The sequence below is a fragment of the Populus trichocarpa genome, chromosome 4 (assembly GCF_000002775.5).
Source record: "Populus trichocarpa isolate Nisqually-1 chromosome 4, P.trichocarpa_v4.1, whole genome shotgun sequence".
NCBI classification, from domain to species: Eukaryota; Viridiplantae; Streptophyta; class Magnoliopsida; order Malpighiales; family Salicaceae; genus Populus; species Populus trichocarpa.
This window is the reverse complement of record NC_037288.2, coordinates 554,823-581,740: the sequence shown is the minus strand read 5'-3', so window position 1 is coordinate 581,740 and position 26,918 is coordinate 554,823. Positions and strand designations below refer to the sequence as shown.

The following is a 26,918-nucleotide window of genomic DNA, read 5'->3' as shown; positions in this document are numbered from 1 at the left end:
TGAATAAATTCAAAATCTATTTTGCAACTTTTGAGCCCAGAAGATAATCCCCTCATCCAAGTATATCTCTTATTTTAAAAACTTTAACGAATGCCTAGATATGGCTCAAAGAATGTCATACATGCACACAAAATGATATCATCATGAACTTTTGGATACAAGTGCTTTTTCAACTTCTTTTTCTCCTTTCATTTTCACCCAATCATCAACGCATTTTTGAACTCAATTCTCTGATATTCCGAGCCCAATTTCTTCTTTTTCTAATAAAAAAACCCCCCCGCAATGCCTAAACTCACCTTAGAATAATAATAATAAGAAAAGAAAAAGAAAAAGAAAAAAAGCTGCACATAGTGACGAAATTATGCAACTGAGTCTCCTTAGTATTTATTCTCTTTTGTATTGGCATAGACCAACTCATCTTCACTCTCTATATATCTCTACCTTTCTTCTTGATGAATCCTAGAGGCAATGAAGAAAGTTGAAATTGAGAGCTCTCTAAATAAAGGGTCTCCATCATCTTCTCTTGATATAAGAGTTACTAAGAGAGGTGTAGCTGGTAGTTTGCAAGAAAAAAACATGAAATCAGCCACAGTTAGGCCTTATGTTCGATCGAAAATGCCCAGGCTTCGCTGGGCACCTGATCTTCATCACTGCTTTGTGCATGCAGTTGAATGGCTTGGTGGAGAAGATCGTAAGTTATCTTGTTATTTACAAGCCCTTCACTTCACTTTTTTAATTTCTAGTTCTTAATTGTATATAAAAAATATACAGGGGCCACCCCAAAGATAACACAATATTGAGTTCTCATATACAGGGGCCACCCCAAAGATGGTTTTGCAAATCATGGATGTGAAGGGCCTTACCATATCTCACGTAAAGAGCCATCTTCAGGTTGGCTATATATGATCAAATTTGCCTTGAGAAAAATGTTTTGCTTTTGAATCTTCTTTAGAGGTTTTAGTAAAAGCTTTGGTATGTTTGTGGTCAGATGTACAGGAGCATGAAGCATGAGCAGATGACACAAGGTATGTAACAAATGTATTAGCTATTAATTCTGGCAACACACACACACACACACACACACACACACACAAGGTAATTATTCTGGCTGAAAACTCAAATAGCTAGGTTGTGACAGTGTCATACAGGCAAGCAATGGTCACCATGTCAGTTAATTATTTTCCCCTGGTTCTGAAAATAATTTTTGTACTTTTTGTGCTCCATGTCAGAGAGTTATCATCTAAAAGAAGAATTACATTAAAGCTGCAACAGTGATTAGACATGGGTATCATGCTTTGCTACCATATTCAGTAGCTTATTTTTGGACCCTTTTTTCGACTTGTTCTGTAAACAAAAAGAGCAACTCCATGATAAAGAAATTCATTTTCTTCATTTAAAAGGGGTCAATAATTTAATCCTAGTACTATAATTCTTTTAGCCTCATGTATGATTCCTTGGTGCAGAAGCGGCTATGGAAGCAAAGAAGAATGGTAAGGAGCCTAAGATTCACCATTCAAATTATTTGACGCATACAATGTGCTGCCAACAGAATCGTCAGTTAAATGGCAAGGGATTGGTCAATAACAATGCACTTCTCCATCAAGGCCGTGGAGCTCACAATCCTGCTAATGGGCTTGCCCTCAGAAATGCTAGCTTCTTGACATCTCAAAGGTTCATAAATTTCAATCCTTTTCTCCATAACATAGTTCCAATAATTATACTAATTAATAATGGGTGTACATTTATTTAATTATTAATAATTAATAATTATCTGTATATATAAAAAATACAGATAATATTGGTCAATAACTATGTTATTTCTCCATAACATATATAGTTCCAATAATTATACAGATTGTTAGTTATTATTTTATAATAAAAGAGTCAAGATATATATAAAAAAGACAGCAGCATGTTTTTGTTGAAGAACAAAGTTGAAAGTATATATATGGCTTGTAACTTTGCAAAACAAGGTGCGGGGAGAATACGTGATTTTGTGGCTTGTATCTAATTGTTTCATGTTGTGATATTCTCTGTTTTGAATGTTTTAAAATAAAAAGAGTATGAAAACATATAATTCTATATGTCCAATTATCTATATTTTCTATCTTGAAATAATAACCAAAAGCTATATTAAATCATGCTCGCATTTTGAATGGAATGAAGTAGGAAGGCAAATTCTGCTGAGTGATTCAATTCCCAATTGACCATCACAATCAGTTAAGGAGAAAGAATATTACTTTTAGTGGTAGTCAAAATTTACACTCATGAGATGAGGTGTTATTCTCTTCCATTTCTACTCATTACATTATTTTCTTTGTCATCTTGTTGTTTTGTAATGATTTTTCCTTTTGGTCAGAACTAATAAGAATCAAAATAACCATATGTGGCTATTTGCGGATATCTTTGCAGGAAAGACAGGGAAGGGCTGTGGATTGGAAAGAAAGTGAATGAACCATTCTTACATGAAGAAAAAACAAGCAAGGAGTGGGAGCAGAAACCTGATAATTACATTATCTTCAAGGATCTACTCAAGAGCTGCAATGGCACAGTAAACTCTCTACTTCTTGTCAAGTACTGATATCTTTCGACATGTTTATGACATTAAAACCAGTACGACAAATAAACTTGTACCTCAACTGGTTCTCACACGTTTGTTACTCGTGCCCATTTCTTAAGAGGTTTCCTGTTTGAATCTTTTCTTTGTTAAATTTGCATGAATCCAATCTTGTCATCAAATTAAGAAAAAAAAAAGTTGGACATCTAGAGAATTATTAATTCATAGTTCTGGGCACATGCCATTTGATATTTCAGGAGACAAATGACCAAGATAAGATGTCAGCAGGTGCCGCAGGTTGCAATAAAAGTAATCAAAGTTTAGAAGAATTAGACGAGATTGCACAGAGAATAGATGGTGACGGGATGACTTTATCCCTAAAATCAAAAGTTTCCGAGTCTTTTTTGAAGCCGAGCAAAGCAAAGAATAGTTCAGATGTGAATGATGTTTCTCTTGAGCTCACCCTTGCTTGAAGACATACACATTATGAAGCTAACAGTTTGGAACCTTTAGAAAAGTCTTTCAGCTTGATCATTGCTGTAACTTCCTATAGTTTACTCCAATTGATGCAGCAACTCGAGGAAATTAATAGCCTCAACTCTGTAATTCTAATATAGACTAATAAGAATTTAGTACTTTTAGCTAATTATTGATCATAAAAGAATATGGATGAGAGCCTAAAAGTTAGACTTTGTGTTGAATGTGCTTCAATGCAACATGTGCTATTGAGAAAATAGCCTCATAATTAAGCACTTCTTTTTTCAACACATACGAAGTACTACACAATATATATATATATATATACATACATGAGATACTAGTTACATGACCCGCGCGATATCAAAAAATATTAGGTATTTCTGCAAAACTATAACTAAGAGTTTTGGGTTTTGGTTGCAACATTTGACCTAAAAGTAATATTAATAATATTAATAATAACATTAAACTTGTATGAACCACAAAAAAAAGAAAAAAAATCTAACATTGAATTCCTGTCGTGAAAGTTTGATAACTAAATAGAAAAATAAATTAACGAATTACCCAAAATTAATTGGGCTAACCCGTCAAACCAGATTAACCCGTCAAACCCGGGATCCGTGTCATGAAAGTTTGATAACTAAATAGAAAAAAATTGAACATTAACAAACTAAAAACAAACAAAAGGAATCAACTTTTTCACTGTGGACTGCACAGTGCAGTCCACAATCAAAAACATAAAACAGCAAAAAAAGAAAAAAAAAGAAAAACTAAAGGCATCATCCAATAACTAAATATAAAAAAATCTAATATTAATGAACTAAATTAAATAAAAAATATTAATTAAAAATAAAAAATAAAAAAATTATAAGAAGAAAAAAACTAATGAAGAAAAATAAAAAAAAATCTAAATTAGTTGGCTTAACCCGTCAAACCTAAGATCCATATCATAAAAGTTTGATAACTAAATAGAAAAAACTTTAATATCAACAAACTAAATAAAAAATATTAATAAAAAAGACATCAACATTTTCACCGTGCACTGCACTGTGTAGTCCACCGTGAAAGGCATAAAACGAAACAAAAAAAACTAAAGGCATCAGCCTTTTCACTGAGGACTGCATACAATATTAAAAAATAAAATTGGAAGAAAAAAATTAATAAGGAAAAAGAAAAAAAAATGAATCAACTAGCTTAACCCGCCAAATCAGGTTAATACGTCAAACCTAGGATTCGTGTCATGAAAATGTGATAAATAAATAGAAAAAAGATTTCATATTAATGAACTAAATTAAAAAAAAATTAATTAAAAAGGAAAAAGCAAAGAGAAAAAAACCTACAGGAAGAAAAAAAACTAATGAAGAAAAAGAAAAAAAATCTGAATTAACAGGGTTGACCCGTCAAACCTGGGATCCGTGTCATGAAAAACTAAAGGCATCAACCAATAACTAAATATAAAAAAATCTAATATTAATGAACTAAATTAAATAAAAAATATTAATTAAAAATAAAAAATAAAAAATAAAAAAATTATAAGAAGAAAAAAACTAATGAAGAAAAATAAAAAAAAATCTAAATTAGTTGGCTAAACCCGTCAAACCTAAGATCCATATCATAAAAGTTTGATAACTAAATAGAAAAAACTTTAATATCAACAAACTAAATAAAAAATATTAATAAAAAAAGACATCAACATTTTCACCGTGCACTGCACTGTGTAGTCCACCGTGAAAGGCATAAAACGAAACAAAAAAACTAAAGGCATCAGCCTTTTCACTGAGGACTGCATACAATATTAAAAAATAAAATTGGAAGAAAAAAATTAATAAGGAAAATGAAAAAAAAATGAATCAACTAGCTTAACCCACCAAATCAGGTTAATACGTCAAACCTAGGATTCGTGTCATGAAAATGTGATAAATAAATAGAAAAAAGATTTCATATTAATGAACTAAAATAAAAAAAATAATTAAAAAGGAAAAAGCAAAGAGAAAAAAACCTACAGGAAGAAAAAAAACTAATGAAGAAAAAGAAAAAAAATCTGAATTAATGGGGTTGACCCGTCAAACCTGGGATCCGTGTCATGAAAAACTAAAGGCATCAGCCAATAACTAAATATAAAAAAATCTAATATTAATGAACTAAATTAAATAAAAAATATTAATTAAAAATAAAAAATAAAAAAATTTTAAGAAGAAAAAAACTAATGAAGAAAAATAAAAATAAAAATCTAAATTAGTTGGCTTAACCCGTCAAACCTAAGATCCATATCATAAAAGTTTGATAACTAAATAGAAAAAACTTTAATATCAACAAACTAAATAAAAAATATTAATAAAAAAAGACATCAACATTTTCACCGTGGACTGCACTGTGGAGTCCACCATGAAAGGCATAAAACGAAACAAAAAAACTAAAGGCATCAGCCTTTTCACTGAGGACTGCATACAATATTAAAAAATAAAATTGGAAGAAAAAAATTAATAAGGAAAAAGAAAAAAAATGAATCAACTAGCTTAACCCGCCAAATCAGGTTAATACGTCAACCCTAGGATTCGTGTCATGAAAATGTGATAAATAAATAGAAAAAAGATTTCATATTAATGAACTAAATTAAAAAAAAATAATTAAAAAGGAAAAAGCAAAGAGAAAAAAACCTACAGGAAGAAAAAAAACTAATGAAGAAAAAGAAAAAAAATCTGAATTAACGGGGTTGACCCGTCAAACCTGGGATCCGTGTCATGAAAGTCTGATAATTAAACAGAAAACATTTAATATTAAGAAACTATAGAAAAAAAAATAAACTAAAGGCATAAGTTTTTTCACTCTGGATAAAAAAAACCAATAGAAAGAAAAAAACTAATGAAGAAAAAGAAAAAAAATATGAATTAACCCGTCAAAACTTGTGATTCACGTCATGAAAGTTTGATAATTAAATAGAAAAAAAATTGACTGGTTAACCCAGAATTAACTGGGTTAACCCGTCAAACCAAGTTAACCCGTCAAACCAAGTTAACCTGTCAAGCTCGGGATATGTGTCATGAAAGTCTGATAATTAAATAGAAAGAAATTTAATATTAACAAACTAAACTAAACAAAAAAATTAATTAAAAAGGAAAACAATTCTAGGTTAACTCGTCAAATCACATTAACCTGTCAAACCCGAGATCTGTATTATGAAAGTCTGATAATTAAATTAAAAAAATTAACATTAACAAATTAAATTAAAAATAAAATTTCATTAAAAAAACACAAAGAAAAAAGCAAAAAAAAAAAACCCATAAAGGCATGAAAAAAAAAAATGGAATTTTTTTTTAAAAAAGAAGACATCTCATGCTTTTTAGTATATTTCATAATTATAATACTTATAATATAATTATAATATAATAATAATAAGGAAAGTCTAAAAGGCGTGGGGAAAGTACTCGTCAAACCAAGTTAACCCGTCAAGCTCGGGATACGTGTCATGAAAGTTTGATAATTAAATAAAAAGAAATTTAATATTAACAAACTAAACTAAACGAAAAAAATTAATTAAAAAGGAAAAAAAATTCTAGGTTAACTCGTCAAATTACATTAACCCGTTAAACCCGAGATTTGTATCATGAAAGTTTGATAATTAAATAAAAAAAAATTAACATTAACAAACTAAATTAAACAAAAAAAATCATTAAAAAAAAGCACAAAGATAAAAGAAAAAAAAACTCATAAAGGCATAAAAAACAAAAACAAATGAAAAACAAAAAAAAAGAAGACAGCTCATGCTTTTTAGTATATGTTATAATTATAATAATTATATTATAATAATATAATATAATAATAATAAGGAAAGTCTAAAAGGCATGGGAAAGTACCCGTCAAACCAAGTTAACCCATCAAGTTCGGGATACGTGTCATGAAAGTCTGATAATTAAATAAAAAGAAATTTAATATTAACAAACTAAACTAAAAGAAAAAAATTAATTAAAAAGAAAAAAAAATCTAGGTTAACTCGTCAAATTATATTAACTCGTCAAACTCGTGATCTGTATCATGAAAATCTGATAATTAAATAAAAAAAATTAAAATTAACAAACTAAATTAAACAAAAAAAATTTAATTAAAAAAAAACACAAAGATAAAAGCAAAAAAAAAAACCCATAAAAACATGAAAAACAAAAAAAAAATGAAAAAAAAAACAGCTCATGCTTTTTAGTATATGTTATAATTATAATATAATATAATAATAATAAGGAAAGTCTAAAAAGCGTGGGGAAAGTACTGTTGCTTTCCCACGCCTTTTAGATTATTGTTAATATATATATATATATATATATATATATATATATATATATATATATATATCCTGTTTAGTATTAAAAAATAATATAAATTATATCCTGAAACTTCAACTAACAATTTAAACTATTAGGTTGAATTAATTCTTTGACATGGTATCAGAGACTTGATGACCAAGCGGTCACGAGTTTGAATCTTACCATCCTCATTTATTTGATAAAAATTAAGCATAAAGTAATGTAGGCCTATGCAAATTTTAAGATCAAAAGGCTTTTAATTGAGAGGGTATATTAAAGAATAATATAAATCATATTTTGAAACCTTATCTAACAGTTTAAACAATTAGGTTGAATTGATTCTTTTACATCTAGATGTGAGTATGAAACTTTCTAGTGCAAACTTCCTGTCTTAACTATATATTAATTCTCCTATATATTTTATGTTGTAATTTCGAATGAAATTAAGATGGAAAAAAGGAAATGGCAATTTAATTATTCTTGTAGAATAACTAAATAACGTACTAGGCATAAAAAGAATGAATTAGAAATCGTAACATATTCTTTGAGTCCCCGGCCGGAAACATGCACGAAAATGAAAGAAAAAAGCGAATCTATATATATTGGAGTTAGGGTGTTTTAATTCAAGGTGAGTTTGAATTTAAAAAGAAAATCAATTTATAGATTTTATTTTTTTAAATCTTTCTTATGATTTTATATAAATATTTCAAAATTAAAAAGAAATCTAAAAAATAAATTTTACAGAAAAATATTTTGAAAAAACAAATTTCATGCCTTACTAAACACACGCTAAATTTCTCTTTTAAGAAAAAGGATTTTACACGCAAGCAAAATTAGCAGACACTTTATATGGTATAAAGGCATGGAAGGAATCTTTTTTTTCTGTGCAACAACCAAAGTGTCGGCGCCAGTTATATGAATGTATTTGTCGGCCGTTTATTGCAACAGGGTCATTTCGTGTTCATATAACCATGCATGATGAACAACCTCATTCCCTCTTACCAAAAGATTCTAAATATAAAAAGAAAATTAGCTATATAGGACCTGGTTATATGCACCTTGGAAAAAAAATTTAAATTAATGTTTTTTTGGTATTTTTTATATAGTAATATAAAAAATAAAATAAAAATTATTTTAATATATTTTCAAGTGAAATATTTTTTTAAATATTGTACCACAATATTAAACATGCATACAATAATGCTTGTTAGTACTGTGTTTCTCTCATCCATGTATAAATTTAAATTGTTGCTCAAAAATAATTTTATCCTTTAAACTTAAAACTTGCATGCATTTATAACTACTTTATATAAGGACGATGAGATTTAAACTCTAATCACTTAGTTATTATAACATTGATATCATATTAAAAAGTTATTTTAATTAAAAAACTTAAAAACATAAAAAATAATTTTATATTAGTCTAACAATTTTAATATTGGCCACATCACATGGATGATTTTCTCTTTTTTTTTTTTTTAAGTTGCACTGACCATTAATTTACCAAAAAAACACTATAAAATTTTTTCAATTTACAGACATAATATTTTGTCAGTGGTTAGAAAGTGAGTTCGTCAGTGTGACTTTTGCCGACGAGCTCACAGTCGGAAATACTTTGTCAGAAAACCTATCATTTGGGATTTATTGTTTGTTTGTGAGTTCATTGGTAATAAAACTACCAACGGATTTAAAGACGGACAAAAGATGTCAAACAAAAAAAAATTATCCTAAAAAATATTAGGGAATCCTAAAAATTAAGATTTTAAAATTGAGTTCAAATAAAAAATGGGTAGTTTTGCTTACTTGATACGGGGAATCCTAAAAAAAAAGAATCAGAATGGTGTTGAAGTGACCAAATTTGTGATGATGAAAGTTTGATTTGTGATAAAATAGGGGGTGGTTTGTTGTTATTTGCAGAGAAAAATGGAGGAAGAAGAAGAAGAAATGAGGGAGGGGGAGGGGGTCGCTCGTTATGTCATAAATTAAATATTATAGATGACATTACGAATGAATTTCACTAATGGGTTCAATCTGTCGATAATTTTATCTGTATAAATAACACGTCATTATATTATTTGGTTTTTTTTTATTCCTTTTTTTTTACTATATAAAGATAATATTTTTGTCAATGTTTACTAATAAATACAACGAGAAATTATTCTATCGGTAAAATTCACTGTAATCTACAAATAAAAAATTTATATCAGTATTCTATTTATATTTGTTAATTTTCTAACAGTTTAATCTTAAGGCCTTGTTCAGGTTACAAGTGAATTGCTTCTCATGTTATCTTGTTAAAATTTAAGGACGTAGCTACCGAGAAAAAAACTAATCCGTTGTAAATGCATCCCATAATTACCTTATTAAGATTAAAAAATAATTTCAGTTAATACACAAAAATATTCTGGTTGTTTAAAAAAATAAATGAATTCTATTGATAAATGATAATACATAGAGTAGCAAAAGTTGAATTGTATTGCTAGCTAGCTAGCTGGGTTAATCAATCATGGACACTTGTATAGAGCGGTGCTTAGCGGGGCAGGTTTTCCCTAGAGGCAGATGGCTCTATTAATTAACTCTGTAAGCAGCGAGAAAAGATGATTGGGTATGTAGAATTCGTAACATTAATTCTCAACTGCACCATTGTTTTCATCAACTAATTATTGAGATTTTATCGCTATAAATTCTCTTCTGGTTTGGCTATGGTAGAGTAGTATTGCAAGCTATAGTTACAGTAATTCTTCAATGATGGCTACGAAGCTTATTTTGGTATTGTTTCTTGCACTTGTTTTTGGCACTGATGCTAGGAAGGTAGCAATGGGCAAAAAGGATGCATTTCATGAGGGTAAGACATTCAACTTTGATTACTTTCCTGGTTATGACTTTGGTTCTGGATTTGGTAGTGGTGCTGGTGCTGGTTTGGGTGGGGGAGCTGGACTGGGAGGGCTTGGTGGTGGAGGAGGGGGAGGAGGAGGTGGTGGAGGTGGTGGTGATGATGAAAATGGTGGAGGGTTTGGCTTTGGAGGTGGAGCTGGAGGTGGATTTGGGTCTGGAATTGGAGGATTTGGCGGCGGCGGAAGAGGTGATCCTTCTGGTGGTGGGATTGGTGGTGGATACGGTGGAGGAGGTGGAGGAGCTGGAGGAGGGTTTGGAGGTGCACTGCCTTGAGCAGTAGCGCTGAAATAATATTATCTTGCTGGACTGGTTATTTATTGAAGATTTTCTTTAAATGGTGTGACCGGTAACAATGGTATAAGCATAATTTCTCCTATTTAATTAACGTGATTTCTTCCTTCCAACGATTGATCCTCGAAATTAGGTTGTTTAATCCCTAAAATTAAACAAATTCAAATGTTGTGGGATTTATTTATTTTTTGTTATTTTTCACTCAAGTTGTATTTGATTAGCTTCTACAATAAATATTATGAAGTAAATTATCATAGTTGTATGGATGAGAAAATGGTGTGGCTTGATGCTTACATATGTTAGAAATTGAATATGTTACACGAACCCTATTTTTAATTTAAGAATTTAAACATTTTGATTATACATTCAGTTTTGTATTTAAAAGCTATTATTTCTCATGGAAATTCCATTACTCACATATTAAACTCAATAAATGAAATTTAACTTGTAGGAGTTCATCAAGATTATTAAACCCATTTGAATTAATAATCCGGATCCCAAATTCTTTTTTCTCTCTTCGAAACACTATAATTATCTGAGTATTTTTTTTATATTGAAAAAATTTTAATCCACCGCACAGGTTAATATTAGCCATCTATCTAAATATAATATATAATTTTATTATTACTCACTACCACTCAAAATTTCTGTTTTATTTTTTTTTTAACTTACCAACATTAATTAATGGTACAGGTTTCAAAAGGCAAAAGTTACCAGAATTTCCAGATTGATACTGGACCTCATAGCAAGAATAAAGAAAAATCTTGTATAACTTTGTCTTAAATTTAATGAATATTATATAACTTACCAACATTAATTAATGGTGGCTAGGTGTTTTACAAGAGAATTTGTTGTGTTGATCATGAGCAAGATGATCTCGTTCGATTGATGGCAAAGATAAATGCATATAAACTAACTACTTGAAAGGCTGACAGTTTATGAATATGATAAATTAGTTGTCAAATTGAATATTTGAATCTTCTTGTAGATGGGGACCTGATCGAGATTTGTATAATAGTAGAAGGGTTTAGATGCACTTTGCCAAAATAGTTTTTTTTTTTTTTTTTTCCAACCCCGAATAGGTTCTCTCCTTGCATGTTTAACCAAGATTCGAACTTCCATGGGATTTTTTTAGATCGGAGTCATTAAAAATAAAAACATTTTTATGAATTTAGTTTGTAATTGAGTAGAGACATATTTAGCATAAAAATTGATTTTAAATTAGTATTTGATTACTAATATATATTATTTAAAGGGACATAAATAAAAATATGAAATGAAACGCAATGTAAGATACTATATATTTAGGATCTTCATCCTACATAGATACTATATTTCCACTACGTGAATTTCTAAGCATGAAAGTTTCAAGCTTGATGAGAAGTGCAAATGCTAGCTCTGTGACAATTTGTGTCACAACAACCAATATGTTCATGTAATCATGACCAGTCGAGGAAACAATAAGATTGCTTCTAGCTTGTTTATAGCCATTGACAAATTAAGCAATCTCTCAAAGAAACTAACACGAGCTTGCTAGCCTGAGAAAATGGAACTTTTATTCCGGAGATGAAATGTAGAAGACATCTACATGATATGATCAGAGTGATGAGCATTTTATATCCGTTAATTTAGAGCATTGCTATAAAGAATTATCCCAAGCTTGCTGCTCTGTTCACACAGAATTTCGAGGGTCAGCCAATCATATACGTCCGGTTTAAGGATTACCATTATCACTATCGTTTGAATCATTACCTTCAACATTTCCTATACCAAACCCAAAGCCAATGCCAAATCCAAATCCCATGCTAACGCCATTGTTGCTATTATGACCCTTGTAACCACCTTGTCCCTGTCCTGTAGGCGCTCCAGCTTTGCCCCCACCAACTCCAAAACCACCACCTTCACCATGTCCATATCCTTCACCATTACCACTACTATCACCTCCCCCTCCTCCTCCTCCACCACCACCCCCGCTGCCGCCACCTCCTCCTCCTCTATTGCTACTTACACCACCACCTGCTCCAAAGCCACTACCATGACCATACCCACCACTAGAACCACTCCCACCACCTCCTCCTCCACCACCACCACCACCACCACCACCACCTCCTCCTCTATTGCTACTTACACCACCACCTGCTCCAAAGCCACTACCATGACCATACCCACCACTAGAACCACTCCCACCACCTCCACCTCCACCACCTCCGCCACCGCCACCTACTTCCCCTTCTCCTACACCACCACCACCACCACCACCTACTCCAAAACCACTTCCATGACCATACCCTTGGCTTGAACCTCTTGCCCCTCCTCCCCCACCACCACCTCCTGCCCCTCCACCACCACCACCACCAACATCACCACTTGCATTACCTCCACCTCCAATACCCTCTCCAGCACCATATCCACTTCCATGACCAAATCCTCCACTGGCCCCTTTTCCTCCACCGCCACCCTCTCCTCCTCCTCCTCCTCCTCCTCCACCCGCATCACCATTTTCACCAACACCAGCCCCAAATCCATAACCTTTACCATGACCAAACCCACCACTTGCATCTCCACCACCTCCACCATCTCCGCCGCCACCTCCTCCTCCTACACTAGCATCACCACCACCTGCTCCAGCCCCATACCCTTCTCCATGTCCACCTCCTTCATCTTCATGACTTCCACCACCTCCACCTCCTCCTCCTCCTCCACCACCACTACCATGACTACCCCCTTTACCTTGGGTGCTAAAATCTCTACCATTCCCGAAAAAGCTTCCACAACTTCGCCAATTTTTATAGCAATTATCACTGTTATCATCGTTGTCAGACTTCCATCCACTTCGGCCACCATAGTTGCTTTCATCACCCATATCACCTCCATAATCAATGCCATTCAAATCACTAGCAATGCTCAAGACAAAAAGAGCCAGGTACAAGAATTTACTAGAGATTCCCATGACTCCTCACGAAACATAAGCCAACTTGCCTGACTCCCTCTCTAGTCTCTTCTATTTATATGAGTTTGTAGCCACTCTGCCACCATAATCATTTAGCAAACAATGGCCCATGCTTACATTTCCTCTTTTGGAATTATTTCCCCAACAAACAATACTGTATTTCAAAGGAAACCAAGTGCAATGAACATAACACAATAGAAATATGCAAGGCATCCGAGTCAAGAAAAAGTCTAGGCTGTTTATAGCGTCGTCAACTATAGCCGCCAAGAAACTTTTCTAGAAGCGAGGAAAATGGAACATTTTCTAATCAATACCCAAATAATTGGCGAGAGTAGTGTCTTAATGTGTTTGATGTTGAGCTCTAAGATGTTTATGTAAAAGTATTTTTCTATTGAAAATGATATATTTTGTAGATTTTTTTACTTATTTTTTTATATTAATATATTAAAATTATTGAAAAATATTTAAAAAATTAAATTAATGTACCGCAATACCAAATAATGACGCAAACATCATTATAATTAGCCAGAGATGGTGGATTAGGTGATTGTATATTGTTCAAATATCTTTGATAGGGAGAGAAGCTTAAACAACCAAATTATATTTTAAGTAAGAAAAAACGTGGTGTCATTCTTGAAATCTAAATGGAATCCTCTCTGTCATTTCACTTTTAAAGAACTTAAACAAGTATACAGTATGAGTTTGGAACCCTAGCAAACTTTTGGACAATCGCCAATATCATTCCACACAGTGCTGTGAGAAATAAGCATGCCTCTTGTTGTTCCTGTAGCTGGTATATATGGTGGCTAGCTAAGTGGATTGATCGCTTGAGTTATAAGCCTGGCAAAGTACAAGCATCAAATAACAAGTAACAGTAAGAATATTAATTTGGCAAATTCTTGAGGAAAAACAAAAGGTACACAGAAAGACACCGAGATTATCATGTCAATTATTTGTTTTCGAGGATTTTTTTTTTAGAAATATTTTGAAAGATTTTTGCTGTTATTAATATTTTCAGTGGGAAACTAACTACTCCCACTTTAGCAGCCCCCCTTCACAATTTCACTCTAATAAACAATTATGTACTATATAGTATATATTTTTAAATTTCATAGTGGACTCCAGTGCTTAAAAATATTCTTCACTTCCAGAAGCTCTCACACCATGTTCCCTGCCAAATTACAGAAGGAAAAATTCGAGTTGCAATATTGATCATAAATGCTATCCTAAACAATTTCTTACAGTTTAATTTTTCAATCAATGCGGGAATTATTCGAAGAATAACCCTTGTCGTGGATAAATATAGTCAATCTGATATGTCCAACATCGGGGATCCATATAGGATGGAAAAAAAAGGAAGCCCATGATAATACTTGGCAAGCATTATTATAAATAGAAAAAAAAAGTTTATTACATATCCATACCCATGTCATATATTCAGATATTACTAGTTATTTTACATGTGCTTTATCTAAAATGAGATCAATTTTTCTTTTAACATAAAAAAAATGAATATGACAATATTTTATAAGTGTTTTTTAACATAAAAAATTCTTAATATATAGTAAATTTGGAAGTTTATACATTCATTTAATTAAATAAACTAAAAATTATTTATATAACCGAAATAAATTACCCAAAAATACATGTAAAACATCCTAAATACCTTGATAAACCTATATATAGCTTCAAACAACCTAAAAAGCTGTAAAACAAATAACCGAAATCAACCTGAAACCAAAATCATTCATAAACTCGGATCTATCATCACATGCAAAATTTAGGGAATATGTAGAATAAACTTTTCTTATCAAATAAAATTTATTAATATTAAAATTAATATTTTTTATAGCTTTAATCAATATTAACCAAAACTTTCTCTTTAAACCATAAGAATAAGGTTAACCAAAACTTTCTCTTTAAACCATAAGAATAAGGTCATTTTTCCTTTTCTCTCTCAAATTATAATCTAAAAATAAGAAAAATAAAATTTTAAACTAAGGACCATGCTTCTACTATTTTCTATTAAATCTCCAATAATATCTCAATAGAAAGGGTCTTGATCAGATGCAGAGGTCCATGCTTCTATTATTTTCTATTAATTCTCCAAAAATGAAGACCGAAGATAGCTGTAGTTTCTACCACAAGTTTCACAAGCTTAACCACGCTATACGGTAGAGAAGGTCAGGTATGCAACCAAGCACACCACATAGATGAGGATTCAAATCCCAAGATTTGGAAACATAAACATATAAGAGATACTTGGCGATGGAATATATATATATTTAAATACTAGAAATTAAGACTGACACTTTTGATAAACTTAATTTGTTGCAAGCCATCATCTGTGAGCTCGATGCACCTAGAAACACTGAGAATATGTTTAGGTTTATAGCAAGAAACACGTTTTTGACCGCTTTACCAAACCAATGAGAAGAGCATATAGCTAGCAACATGAAAGTGCAGCATAAGATAAATGCAGCATGTGATGCCATTTTTTAGTGGACAAATAAGATATGATGTATATCTGCCATGTCCATTCCATAAAAGCCAAGCTACAGTGTTCAAGAAATCCCAGATTTTAATCATGCAAACCCCTTTCGTCTCTCTTTTCGCTAGAGATGCAGATACAATATTGTGCTGTCATAATTTAGTCCCACAAAAGGAATCACCTAAGGCTTTGATCACCGGCATACTCACGATACCTATTAATGAAAAAACTATAATATCCTTTCATTTCCAAAATATAAAAATCAATTTCTTTCATTAATGACAAGTGAGTAACACAGCCAATGGAGCCTCTACCGGTTCCTAATAAAGTTAACAGTCCTAGAAGCTAGAACATTAGAGTTGACTGGGTTGCAAGCCCTTTGAAATTACTAGAAGATGACCAAAATGAAGGTAGAGAGGAATCAAAACAAGAAACAAACAGGACATCATATTCTCGTGCTAGCTTACATGTCAAATGATAGTACTCCTGTAGATGCTGGTTCCTAGATTCGAATTCAGAAAGTCAAGAGAGAAAGCACACAACCTGGTCATTAAACCAAGCCCTTGAGGATGTTTGATTAACAAATTAGTGATGTTATTAATCTCTATTTCTAAGGTGATGAGCCAATTAGTAGTTGTGGGCAACCAATGATATAATAGGTATGAAGTAGTATGAAAATCATACAATTAATGGTATATGGCAAATTAATAATCTTTTATTATTCACCTGGTAGTATAATTATCTAATTGGTAGATATTTGGTCAACTAATAATTAGCAAATAGAACTAAAGGTGTAGATAATAATGTAAACTCAATCAATAGTATTATTAATATATTAATCAGTACAATATTTTTTTTTCCTGTTTTTGGATTGTAATGGTGTGGTTGATTGCTTTGGTTAGTGAGAATGTGTGTGTTGATTAATGTTGTTTTGGAAAATTAAGGATACGCTTTTTAGTATTGGTCTTGTTTTGTTATCTGGGATGTTTAGTTGTTTGTAATCTTAGGATTTGGTGTGGTTTATGCTGTTAATTGTTGATCTTTTTAGGGGCTGCCTCAAATAATTGATGTTGTCTCATGGAATCAGTAACACCCTTTTGATTTTTCTCTTGTTTGTCTCTCTGGGTAACTTTTGAGGTGATTTTGTTGTTTTCGTTTGGTACAATTGGTGATTGTTATCATTGGTGGAGGAAGGATTATTCATTTTTCAGTGAAATCATGTCTCTTTGTTTCTCATCTGAGGGTTGAAAAGGTGCCTGGAGTTTTGATTTATGCTTCAGCTTGGGAATCGGATCATAACTTGAATGATGCGGCTGCTCCTGCTCTTATGCAGAATGGTTTTGAGCCTTTGAGGGTTTGTCCACGGTCAAAGGCTCTTTGGGTTTAGAATCTTCAGATGGAACTGGCATACCTTAACAAGTTAAAGGCGCAGACGGTTGCGCTTGGAGGGGAGAATGAAAATGTTTTTCATGATTATGATATGTTTCTTGGTGATGAAAAAGGAAATGGTGCTGGGTCAAATGTTGATATTGTGGAATCAGAGAAGAAAGGGAATTTGTGATAAACATTTGAGAAAACTTCAAACAATCTTCAGTGTAGCTGTTGAAGCTCTCCCTTGTAGTTTTGGCTTGAGAAAGAGGCTATAGGAGATGCTGGAAACAACACACTTGACACATTCAGAAGCATGCGTGGGAGATGCTGATGCTTCCTAAGGTTGCAAAAGGCAAATCAGGACTGATTTTTATGACGAAGTGAAATTCTGATATCTGACAAGTATTTGAGTCATTGCTTTCAGAAGTTGAAATGTAGGCATATAATCTGAATGCTTTTCTGATAATGTGCCTCATCATAGATGATTTGCTTTTTGAGGAATGCATGGCCGGGGATCTTGCTTGTGAATATGTCTCATTGTAGTTGCATTTAGGAAGGTTTGATGAAGCCAGAAACTAGCAGAAAGGCTCCGCAGAGGTTTTAAGGGATTCCGTGGAAATTAGATCGTTTAATAAAACTATTTCTGTTCCAAGCAAGGATGGTTTGCTATCGAAAAGCACCATCTGGAAAGCTAGTTGAGATATCTCTCATTTCAGTAGCTAAAGATGGTGGCAGTAATGCTGGATTCTCCCTCCCTTCTGCTGCTGTGGATTTTATACCTCAGGAGAATCCAGCAAGCAAGAGAGACGTGTAAGCGGTAAGTAAGTAAATTAACAGCTAAAGAAAATTGTCTGCTCAAAGTCATAAACAGCTGTGTTAATGAATTGAGAAGGAAATCATCTTCTGCATTTTCCATTTCTTTTTCAACAACTCTCTTGGACTATAATGGCCGGGATTAATGCACAAGAGACTGCCTCACTGGCTCTGTTACTGTGCCTGGTGTTAACATCTCCATGCTGCATTTATTTTTTTCCCATCCACACTCTAGATACTTTGATTATGACAGATTGTTGATATCTTTTGGCTAGTAAGGAGTGAAGGAGAGGAGATGGAATTCCTCTACTTTTCTTTTAGTTTTTGGTTTTTGTTACAGAAGAGGACTAAAAGCTAAAGACAGAACAACTGTATGTGCAGGGCAACCCTTACGTCTGCTTGAACTGCGCTCTATGGTGTCATTGCTTGCCAAATTATTTTCAACGGCTGATTACCAAACAATATTTGAAAATCTCTGGCTAAATGCTTCCAGCTTTACATGCCATTGAAGATACATCAAACATCGTATGATAATTTTATTATTTATATGGACATTTTTACTTAAAAATCATTGAGAAATTTGCTAAATATTAAACTGAACTAATATACAATGAGTTACTGGAACCAGAAGCTTCATTGAGATCAAGGGAAAAGATGCTTCTCTACAATGAAGCTCTTTGTATTAGACTCTTGGCCAATGTGGACTCACTACCTGCACTTGCCACGTCAATAGCCAAATCAATGTCCCAAATAGTATGATGAGAAAACAGTAGCAACAGAGAACATACTCAAGGACATGATTTCTCTGAATCTAACACTCCTTGCTCTCACTTACAATGCATTCCTTAATCCAAACATCAAAATTCTAAGAAAGAGATTAGGCACTGCATCATCGGCATGAATTTGGGGCTATAATTATGAAGAAATGTGACTTCGACAGACTAATAACTAAAACATAACGCACAACAGAATTCAGAATTCAAGGCCTGTATGTTGCTGCAGTAAGTGAAAGTCGCCAAAAACAGTGGGAAGTGGGTTCAGGATAGTGTTCATCAGAAAGTTTAGTATTTGATCTCTGGTCATTAGCTTAAAAAAAGAGCGAAGTCTGCTAACTTCAAGAGTGCTGAAAACTAATCGCATATGACTGGCTACAACAGATGGCTCCTCAGCACGTCCTGAAATTGCCATTTGCTCTAGCTGAAGAGTCTTAACTGGAAGCCTTTGGCAAACAAGAGAGAGAAGAAGTTGAGTCCAGTTGGGCAACCTTAAATGCAAACGCTTTCTGAGAAGTAAAAATGAAGCGCCAGGTGAAGTAAAGTAGGCATGATGAACACATGTAACTGAGAAATGACCAGGACTAAAATCTCAAACACAGGAGATTTGAAAACATAGTAGGTTTTTTAAATTGAAACCATCATGGTAATGATTTCAAAATCTTATTAAAAAACAAAACATGAGTTTTATATTTTTGATGTGATGTAACTTTTAGTAAACGCAAAACAATCAAGCACTTCCTATTTGGGAAACTAATTTTAATTATCAAACACTTGTTGATGATATGGTTGGTGATCAAAGAACAAGTCTTTTTTTGTTTAGTTTTGAAGAGTTTGATAATCTTTGACTCTGACTTGTATTTGATAACAAATTCATGACAAGATTGTAGAGGGTCTAATACAGAAAAAACCAGAGACTTGAATGTGGTCCTAATTGTGTAAAATAAATACCCACGTAACTTGGGATTGATTTGCCAAAAATATGCAAGGCAACTACAGACTTCTACTTGTTACATAGCCTTGTCTCTTTACACAAATTTCAACCTCATTTTTAACCTCAAACTGTTACTTCTCTTGTTGAAACTGTAATTGAAGCTGAATTCCTTGTTTGTTTTTTTAATGTTTTAAAAGTATTTTTTAAAAAAATAAATATTTTTATTTTTTATTTTAAATTAAATTTTTTTAATGTTTTTAGATCGTTTTGATATGATGATGTTAAAAATAAATTTAAAAAAATAAAAAAAATATTATTTTAATGTATTTTCAAGCGAAAAACACTTTGAAAAACAACCATTACCATAATACCAAATGGGCTGTTAATGTCGGATTATCTAAATGGTTTAATTTGAAATTAAAAAAACATTAATTTTTATATTTTTTTAATTTAAATTGCAGTTTTCACCACATAAAATAAATATATATTTCACATATTTAGGTAGTTTATGAAAGTGCGACAACGGTTGCTTTTTAAAATGTTTTTCATTCAGAAATACATGAAAATAATATATATATATTTATTTATTTATTAAAAATTATATTTTATATCAGTATATTAAAATAATAATAAAAAACATCAAAAATAATTTTAAAAAAATATTCAAAAATTATAAAATATAAACGAAAACAACCAAGCTGTTTCACCCTAACAAGAGCCTATGGATCGAGGAAGGAGGTCATCAAGTCCTCTATTGTCAGGACTATTGTGACTATTTCCAGAGCCACCAACTCCCAAACTTGAGCTGCCAATAGCCTTTCCCTGACCTAGTGGAATCCTTTCAAATCTCACCAACCCATTTTCCCCTTTTATTTTTCTTCTCTACAGTGTCAGACTGTCAGTGATACCTCAACAGCAAATAGGTAATCTGTCATGGTTCTAATCCCATGCTCTTAGCTCCACTATAGAAAACCTGCACCCTAATCTTCATGTGCTTAGATTTAAGAGGACCAATCATCATAAAAGGCAAGCCCTTTTAACATCATGTTGAATCAAGGGTAGATATTCTCTGGTATCAGATTGTACCTCTTGGCATCCATAAGATTCTAACAGGCAATAATGAGTAAAAGCTGAACAAACGAAAGACAGTAACAAGGCTGAAGCCTGAAACCCTTGGGGCTCGGCTTAAATCAATTTTTATATCAAAACTAAGAATTTCAAGAAAAAATAATTAATTAATTATTGAAATTTAAATTCTCATTATTATATGAATAAAAGTACTATATTAAAAGAAAGTTAATCGAAAATATTCTTATCTTAACATAAAAAAATAAAGGTCAAGAAGAAAAAAAGATTGGGTAGCCATGTCCATAGTCCTAGGCACCACTCACTAATGGTGGGGTTGCAGTTGGCTGCATCTTGATGTGGCAGAGTCACCCTCCTCCACCCACTCCACATACCACCAAACATCCTTACATAAAAAAAAAAAAAACATAGTATCATGTTCAACACATATAAAAGTGGCCATATTTTCTCTCTCTATCTTCTCCACTCCATTGCAAGAGATGCTCTTTTGAGCTCTCCAAGATTTGCTTTCCTTTGAGCAACACTCACCACCACCAACAAACATGTAAGTCTCTCTATTTCTTGACATTTATTGGGCATTTATGCTTTAAAGACTGCAGCTTTTCTTTCTATAAGGGTGATTGAATGGTGATACTTCTTATGTGTAATGAGTATTTGAATGAGATCTAGAAAACCCATTTCCAATCTGGCAATTTGGTAGCTTTTGAGACTTAACAGATTGTTATGTTACAAAAATGAATGCTGGTTTATGAGATAGTGTTGGGAAATGGGAAGTAAAAGATTGGTGATTTTTGTTTCGATTGTTAGAATGTTGCCTGGATTGCATAGTTTGGTTCCTTGTGTTATATGTAGTGTCATTAACTTGTAAATCATGTCCTAGTTTCCTTGTACTCTCATCTCACTCACATATTTGTGATCCCTTTTGCTCTGGTTTGAAGGTGCTGGCATCCTTTGTCACTTTATGGGTTGATTAAATATAAACTCATATATGATCAAAATCCGAACTTTATGTCTATATATATGATCAAAATCCAAACTTTATTCTGTATTTTGCACGCGCTGATTATGTTAGATTCTTCTCGGTGGTACTTGTATATAAGAGTTCATATTATTATTATTTTGATCAGATATATTCAGTTTAGAAAATGAGGGGAGGAGGTTTGTGGCAACTTGGCCAATCAATTACCCGCCGACTTGCTCAGGTTGATAAGAAGGTTGTGGGACGTCGATACTTTGCCTCAGAAGCTGAGCTGAAAAAGACTGTTCTTTATGACTTCCATGTTGCTAATGGTGGCAAGATGGTGCCATTTGCTGGGTGGGGCATGCCCATTCAGTACAAGGACTCTATCATGGAATCAACGGTGAATTGTAGACAGAACGGTAGCCTTTTTGATGTCTCACATATGTGTGGGTTGAGCCTCAAGGGCAAGGACTGTATTCCTTTCCTAGAGAAGCTTGTTATTGCTGATGTTGCCGCGCTTGCACCTGGAACTGGGACTCTAACTGTCTTTACTAATGAGAAAGGAGGAGCAATTGATGATTCAGTGATCACCAAAGTTCAGAATGATCACATGTACATAGTTGTGAATGCAGGGTGTAGAGATAAGGATCTTGCTCACATTGAGGAGCATATGAAGGCATTTAAGGCAAAAGGTGGAGATGTCTCATGGCACATCCATGATGAGAGATCTCTTCTCGCCCTCCAGGTCAATCTTTGTATTCTTATCTTTGCTTTTCTTTGTTTTTTGTTTTTTTTTTGGATCTTTTATTGTGTTTTGATATTCATGACACTAGTGCTAGATTATTGACTTGAATTCAGCTTTCATAGTAACCTGTGACTTTAGGATGCAACTAAAGCATGTCTGGAACAAAGTTATGCTTTGAATGCTATTCCCCCCCCCCCCCCCACCCCCCTCTTGTTTTCCTTTTCCATATCTTTTGATAAGCAACTTTGTTCTCGAACACCTGATTTCATGGCATTTATAGAGTTTTTTCATTTTTTGGGTGCAGGGTCCTCTTTCTGCTTCTGTTCTCCAACACCTGACAAAAGATGATTTGAGCAAGTTATACTTTGGGGAGTTCCGTATTACAGACATCAATGGAGCGTACTGCTTTATCACTAGGACAGGGTATGCTTCATTTTGGCTTCTCCTTCATATGTCCTCATTCCTCAAATATGGAATGCGCATCTATGACCATTTATATGTAGTCATTAAGAGTTTAAGTATAGCTGTCTTGTTGACATTTCACTTTGAGTGTGTGCTTAATTTCCCATCTATATTCTCTATTTTCCAATAAAATTTCTGGGAATATGATAATTGTCTTTAACTCACCTTATGACGACGTAGCGAAGAAGAATTAATTTAACCTTAGAGCTATTTGGAGCTGAGGGTACAATATTCTCATTGTTCTCTTGCATTTAAACCATTTATTTCCCATGCTTATTTTTCTCTTATTGGTCATGATGGATTATTTGTCTCTTTGCTGAGATTTTCAGATACACTGGAGAAGATGGATTTGAAATATCAGTTCCTTCAGAGAATGCAGTGGATCTTGCCAAAGCAATCCTAGAAAAATCTGAAGGAAAAATAAGGTTGACAGGGCTTGGTGCCCGGGACAGTCTCCGACTTGAAGCTGGGCTGTGCTTATATGGTAATGACATGGAACAGCACATAACACCAGTAGAGGCAGGACTGTCTTGGGCGATAGGGAAGAGAAGGAAGGCTGAAGGTGGCTTTCTGGGTGCTGAAGTAATACTCAAACAACTTGCAGAAGGTCCAAAAATTAGGCTTGTAGGATTTACCTCTACTGGTCCACCTCCCAGATCCCACAGTGAGATTCAGGATGAGAAAGGGACTAACATTGGAGAAATTACAAGTGGAGGATTTAGCCCATGCCTCAAGAAAAATATAGCCATGGGGTACGTGAAATCTGGTTCACACAAGGCAGGCACCAAAGCTAAAATACTGGTACGTGGGAAGGCCTATGATGGAGTTGTCACAAAAAAGCCATTTGTACCAACTAAATATTACAAGCCATCTTAACTCAGGTTTCGTACTTCAGTTCATGCATTTTGTAATTGGTTCCTGTTTTGACTTGTTTTCGATAAACTCGATCACTTCAACGAAATCTCCCCTATTCCTGTCTCTAAGAAGTTCCCAATATCTTGTTCATGTTTTTTCATTATTAGTTGACAGGAATGATTGTGTTACATGTTTCCAAATGAGAGAACAAATTTCGTGATAATAAATGAAAACCACATTTACTTTCTTTATGTGATGGTCATTTCAAGCACTCGTTGCAAAGAATTTTGTGAGCCTTATCTGTATATAGGTGGTGGTTTGTTTTAGTATGGTGGCTTTTAAGCTCAAAAGAGTTGTGCCATGTCTTGGTATGTTCCTATACGCGAGGACCTGCACTGAATAGCTGAGACAGGCCTTTGGAATACCGAAGATTTGCTGACTGGTACGCATCTGCAGCTACCATGCTTTGTCCAAGAGCAGCCGCCATGGTATGCAAATAAATAAAGTTGAGTCCTTGGAAAGATGAGATGGGAGATGGAGTCAGCCCACATCACAAGAAAAGCAAAGCACAAAGCGTTTGCACACCAAGATGTTCAAATATGACATGGTTTCAAATTTGTCAAACTCTTTGGTGGCTACTGTTTAGAACCTAGGTAGATAGTTTTTGAACAAATAATCTAATAAATTTATCGACACTTGGTGTTTCGAATAATAATCCAAGAGGACTTGGCACATTTTATCCTCGCAACTTCTATGACCAGAGGTCAATACTCAAAATCTCAACAAAAGTTCGGTTGCTTTTAATCGTCTGGCTTGTTGTTTGGGCCATATTGGACTATTTCCTTAAGCCCTAGAAATGGCCTGAAATTAAGAGCAAGTCCATTCATTCCGGGTTCAACTGTTCACATCTCCATATTCAAAACTTGATATTTTGACTTTTCTCTGGGAATTTATTAAAGTATTTTTACGAGGCAATGGTTGAATGAGACAGCTTTGAATCATAGCACACAAAGACCAACCTCTGGATTTGGTGGCTTAAATGACGACTCACTCAACTAGAATACTTATTATAATCTTTGCAACTAGCAGATTCAACAACTTGGGAGCTCGAGAAACGTATATTTAACTAGCCATAAGCATCAGGACTAAAAATATATGAAAGTACTTGTGATCTTTAAAATTTTGATCTCTTAGAGCTATAACCACTTGCTTGGAACAAATGTAAAATTTAAGAACATTGATTCCCTTTACATTTTAGATATCATAAGATCTCATGAATTTAGTGGTAATTCTCATCCTTGCAAAGTAAGAAAGAAGTTTCTCATACTTGAACATATTCTTGAGGAAAAAATTGAATATCATTTGTGATAATCTATACATGTTACTTTGATGTACAAAAGGAATTTTTAAAAGAATGTGAATTAGTTATGGACAGAGAGGTCTAATACTATCAAAAAAGTTTGCTAGCAAACTCATCTATGGTGCTTCCATCTACATGAGAAGAAGAGGATTTTCTGGCAAGATCTCTCAGTTGTGACAAGCTTCTTCCAAGCTTCAATGCAACATTCATTTCAAACATTTCTCCGTCTTCGCTTTTCTCGAAATCTCTTTGTTGAATGCTGGTTTCAATTGATTCTTCCATAAGTGTAAAGAATCCAGCACAGTTTCTGTACATTTCAACTACCATACCGATTTGGCCACCGTGCTCAAATGTATTGACTGTGCTAGCTAATGCACCAGCTGTGACAGCCACAATCGCTGCCCAAGATCCATGGCCTACAAAGGCAGACCCAGCAGCTGCAATGCCAGTGAGTAATGGACCAGAGATGGCTAAGATCTTGTTAACCTTCAATGCCAAGTTGCCTAGTCTCATGTAATCTTCACTATCTTTTCTCTTTATCACTTCAATCACCTGCCTCATCTCCTCTTCAAGATCCCCACTGCACCCATTCCTTCCTTGTGTTTTGTGCTGCTTTCTTGGGGATCCTTGTGTTTTAGGCCACCAAACAGCAGGCTCAAATTTTTCGGGAAACTTTTCAATCATTTTTCCTAACAAAGGAAGAGGGTAAGCTTTATCAAGAGCCAATGTCTTCTCCATTGCATCCTTCACATCTAACGCGGTAGGATCGCGAAGAGCAAGTGTTGTTCGTATATGGCTATAAAGTTGCTTGAACAATCTTGTGGCATTTCTTTGCTCTTCTGCAAGCTGTGAAGGCTGGATTTTGTTCATGATCAGTAACATTCCAGTAGCTGCAGAAAATAAAAGAGTAGAAGATAACTTCAAAGCCAAAAGAGGTGCTCCAACTGTACCAGCTGATGCAATACCAGCCATTGTTGCTGCTGTTAGAGTGATCATGTTAATTGAATTCAAAAGAAGTTTGTTCCAATTGTCACGTTGCTCCCCAATGTTTTTGTGCATCTCTACTCTATCTGCAACGGCTTCCAAGATGGCAAAAAGCTTGACTGTTGCTCTAGTAGTTGCTGGTTCTTGATCAATCCTTGTGTTAGTGGCAGTATTAATCTTCTCTATTGGGATTGCACTTGTGAACCCATCTCTTAAATTATGTTCCTCAACTACATTTAATGCATTTCTTGGAACTGAAATACGAATTCCTGGAAGCTTAGGTACAGAAATGGCAGCATTGATTCTTGTTGAACAAGTACAAGAGACAAGAAAGCTTGAAGCTTGTAAAGAGGCCATATTAATGTATATGGATTTTCCCTTTTCTTTTTTGAGAAAATGTATCGGCTTTCTAATTTCTTTGGCTTCTCTCTAATGTGTTTGTGATATGTAGGATGAGAATTCAGAGGTTGATGATGAAAATGGAGGGAGGCAGTGAAAGGTTTTTATAGTAACGAACATAACTGAAAAAGAAAAGGTCTTACGGGTTGAATTGACCGCTGCATGCATGACTTAGTTGACGAGGCATAATGGCTGCCGACCGGACCCATTCACCCTCTT

The 26,918-nt window shown here is 33.6% G+C and overlaps 6 protein-coding genes across 7 annotated transcripts in view; 3 read left to right on the top strand and 3 right to left on the bottom strand.

Moving 5' to 3' along the window:
- Positions 1-444: 444 nt before the first annotated feature.
- Positions 445-3,234, top strand: LOC18097366 (myb family transcription factor PHL12). Its single transcript, XM_006383839.3, has 6 exons — positions 445-691; positions 815-891; positions 989-1,025; positions 1,464-1,671; positions 2,413-2,551; positions 2,815-3,234. Exons 1-6 carry the CDS (start codon positions 469-471, stop codon positions 3,028-3,030), a joined length of 900 nt encoding a protein of 299 aa, XP_006383901.2. The 5' UTR covers positions 445-468; the 3' UTR covers positions 3,031-3,234.
- Positions 3,235-10,077: 6,843 nt separating this feature from the next.
- Positions 10,078-10,497, top strand: LOC112327255 (glycine-rich protein 5). The gene has a single exon (XM_024599515.2). The coding sequence runs from the start codon at positions 10,078-10,080 to the stop codon at positions 10,495-10,497; it is 420 nt and encodes a 139-aa protein (XP_024455283.2).
- A 1,732-nt stretch (positions 10,498-12,229) lies between these two features.
- LOC18097365 (glycine-rich cell wall structural protein 1) lies at positions 12,230-13,465 on the bottom strand. Its single transcript, XM_024599514.2, has 2 exons — positions 12,586-13,465; positions 12,230-12,501 (listed from the first exon to the last, which is right to left on the bottom strand). Exons 1-2 carry the CDS (start codon positions 13,463-13,465, stop codon positions 12,230-12,232), a joined length of 1,152 nt encoding a protein of 383 aa, XP_024455282.2.
- Positions 13,466-21,309: 7,844 nt separating this feature from the next.
- LOC18097363 (aminomethyltransferase, mitochondrial) lies at positions 21,310-24,207 on the top strand. Its single transcript, XM_006383836.3, has 4 exons — positions 21,310-21,477; positions 22,061-22,639; positions 22,944-23,062; positions 23,431-24,207. Exons 2-4 carry the CDS (start codon positions 22,079-22,081, stop codon positions 23,975-23,977), a joined length of 1,227 nt encoding a protein of 408 aa, XP_006383898.3. The 5' UTR covers positions 21,310-21,477; positions 22,061-22,078; the 3' UTR covers positions 23,978-24,207.
- A 1,066-nt stretch (positions 24,208-25,273) lies between these two features.
- LOC18097362 (probable F-box protein At4g22030) lies at positions 25,274-26,756 on the bottom strand. The gene has a single exon (XM_006383835.3). The coding sequence runs from the start codon at positions 26,655-26,657 to the stop codon at positions 25,407-25,409; it is 1,251 nt and encodes a 416-aa protein (XP_006383897.3). The 5' UTR covers positions 26,658-26,756; the 3' UTR covers positions 25,274-25,406.
- The window catches only part of LOC112327184 (probable F-box protein At4g22030), a 37,264-nt gene continuing 35,619 nt past the window's right edge, over positions 25,274-26,918 (bottom strand). For both annotated transcript variants that reach the window (XR_008059034.1, XR_008059032.1), the window contains one exon: positions 25,274-25,340. The gene's annotated coding sequence lies outside the window, so the exon portion shown is untranslated. The remainder of the gene's footprint in view (positions 25,341-26,918) is intronic.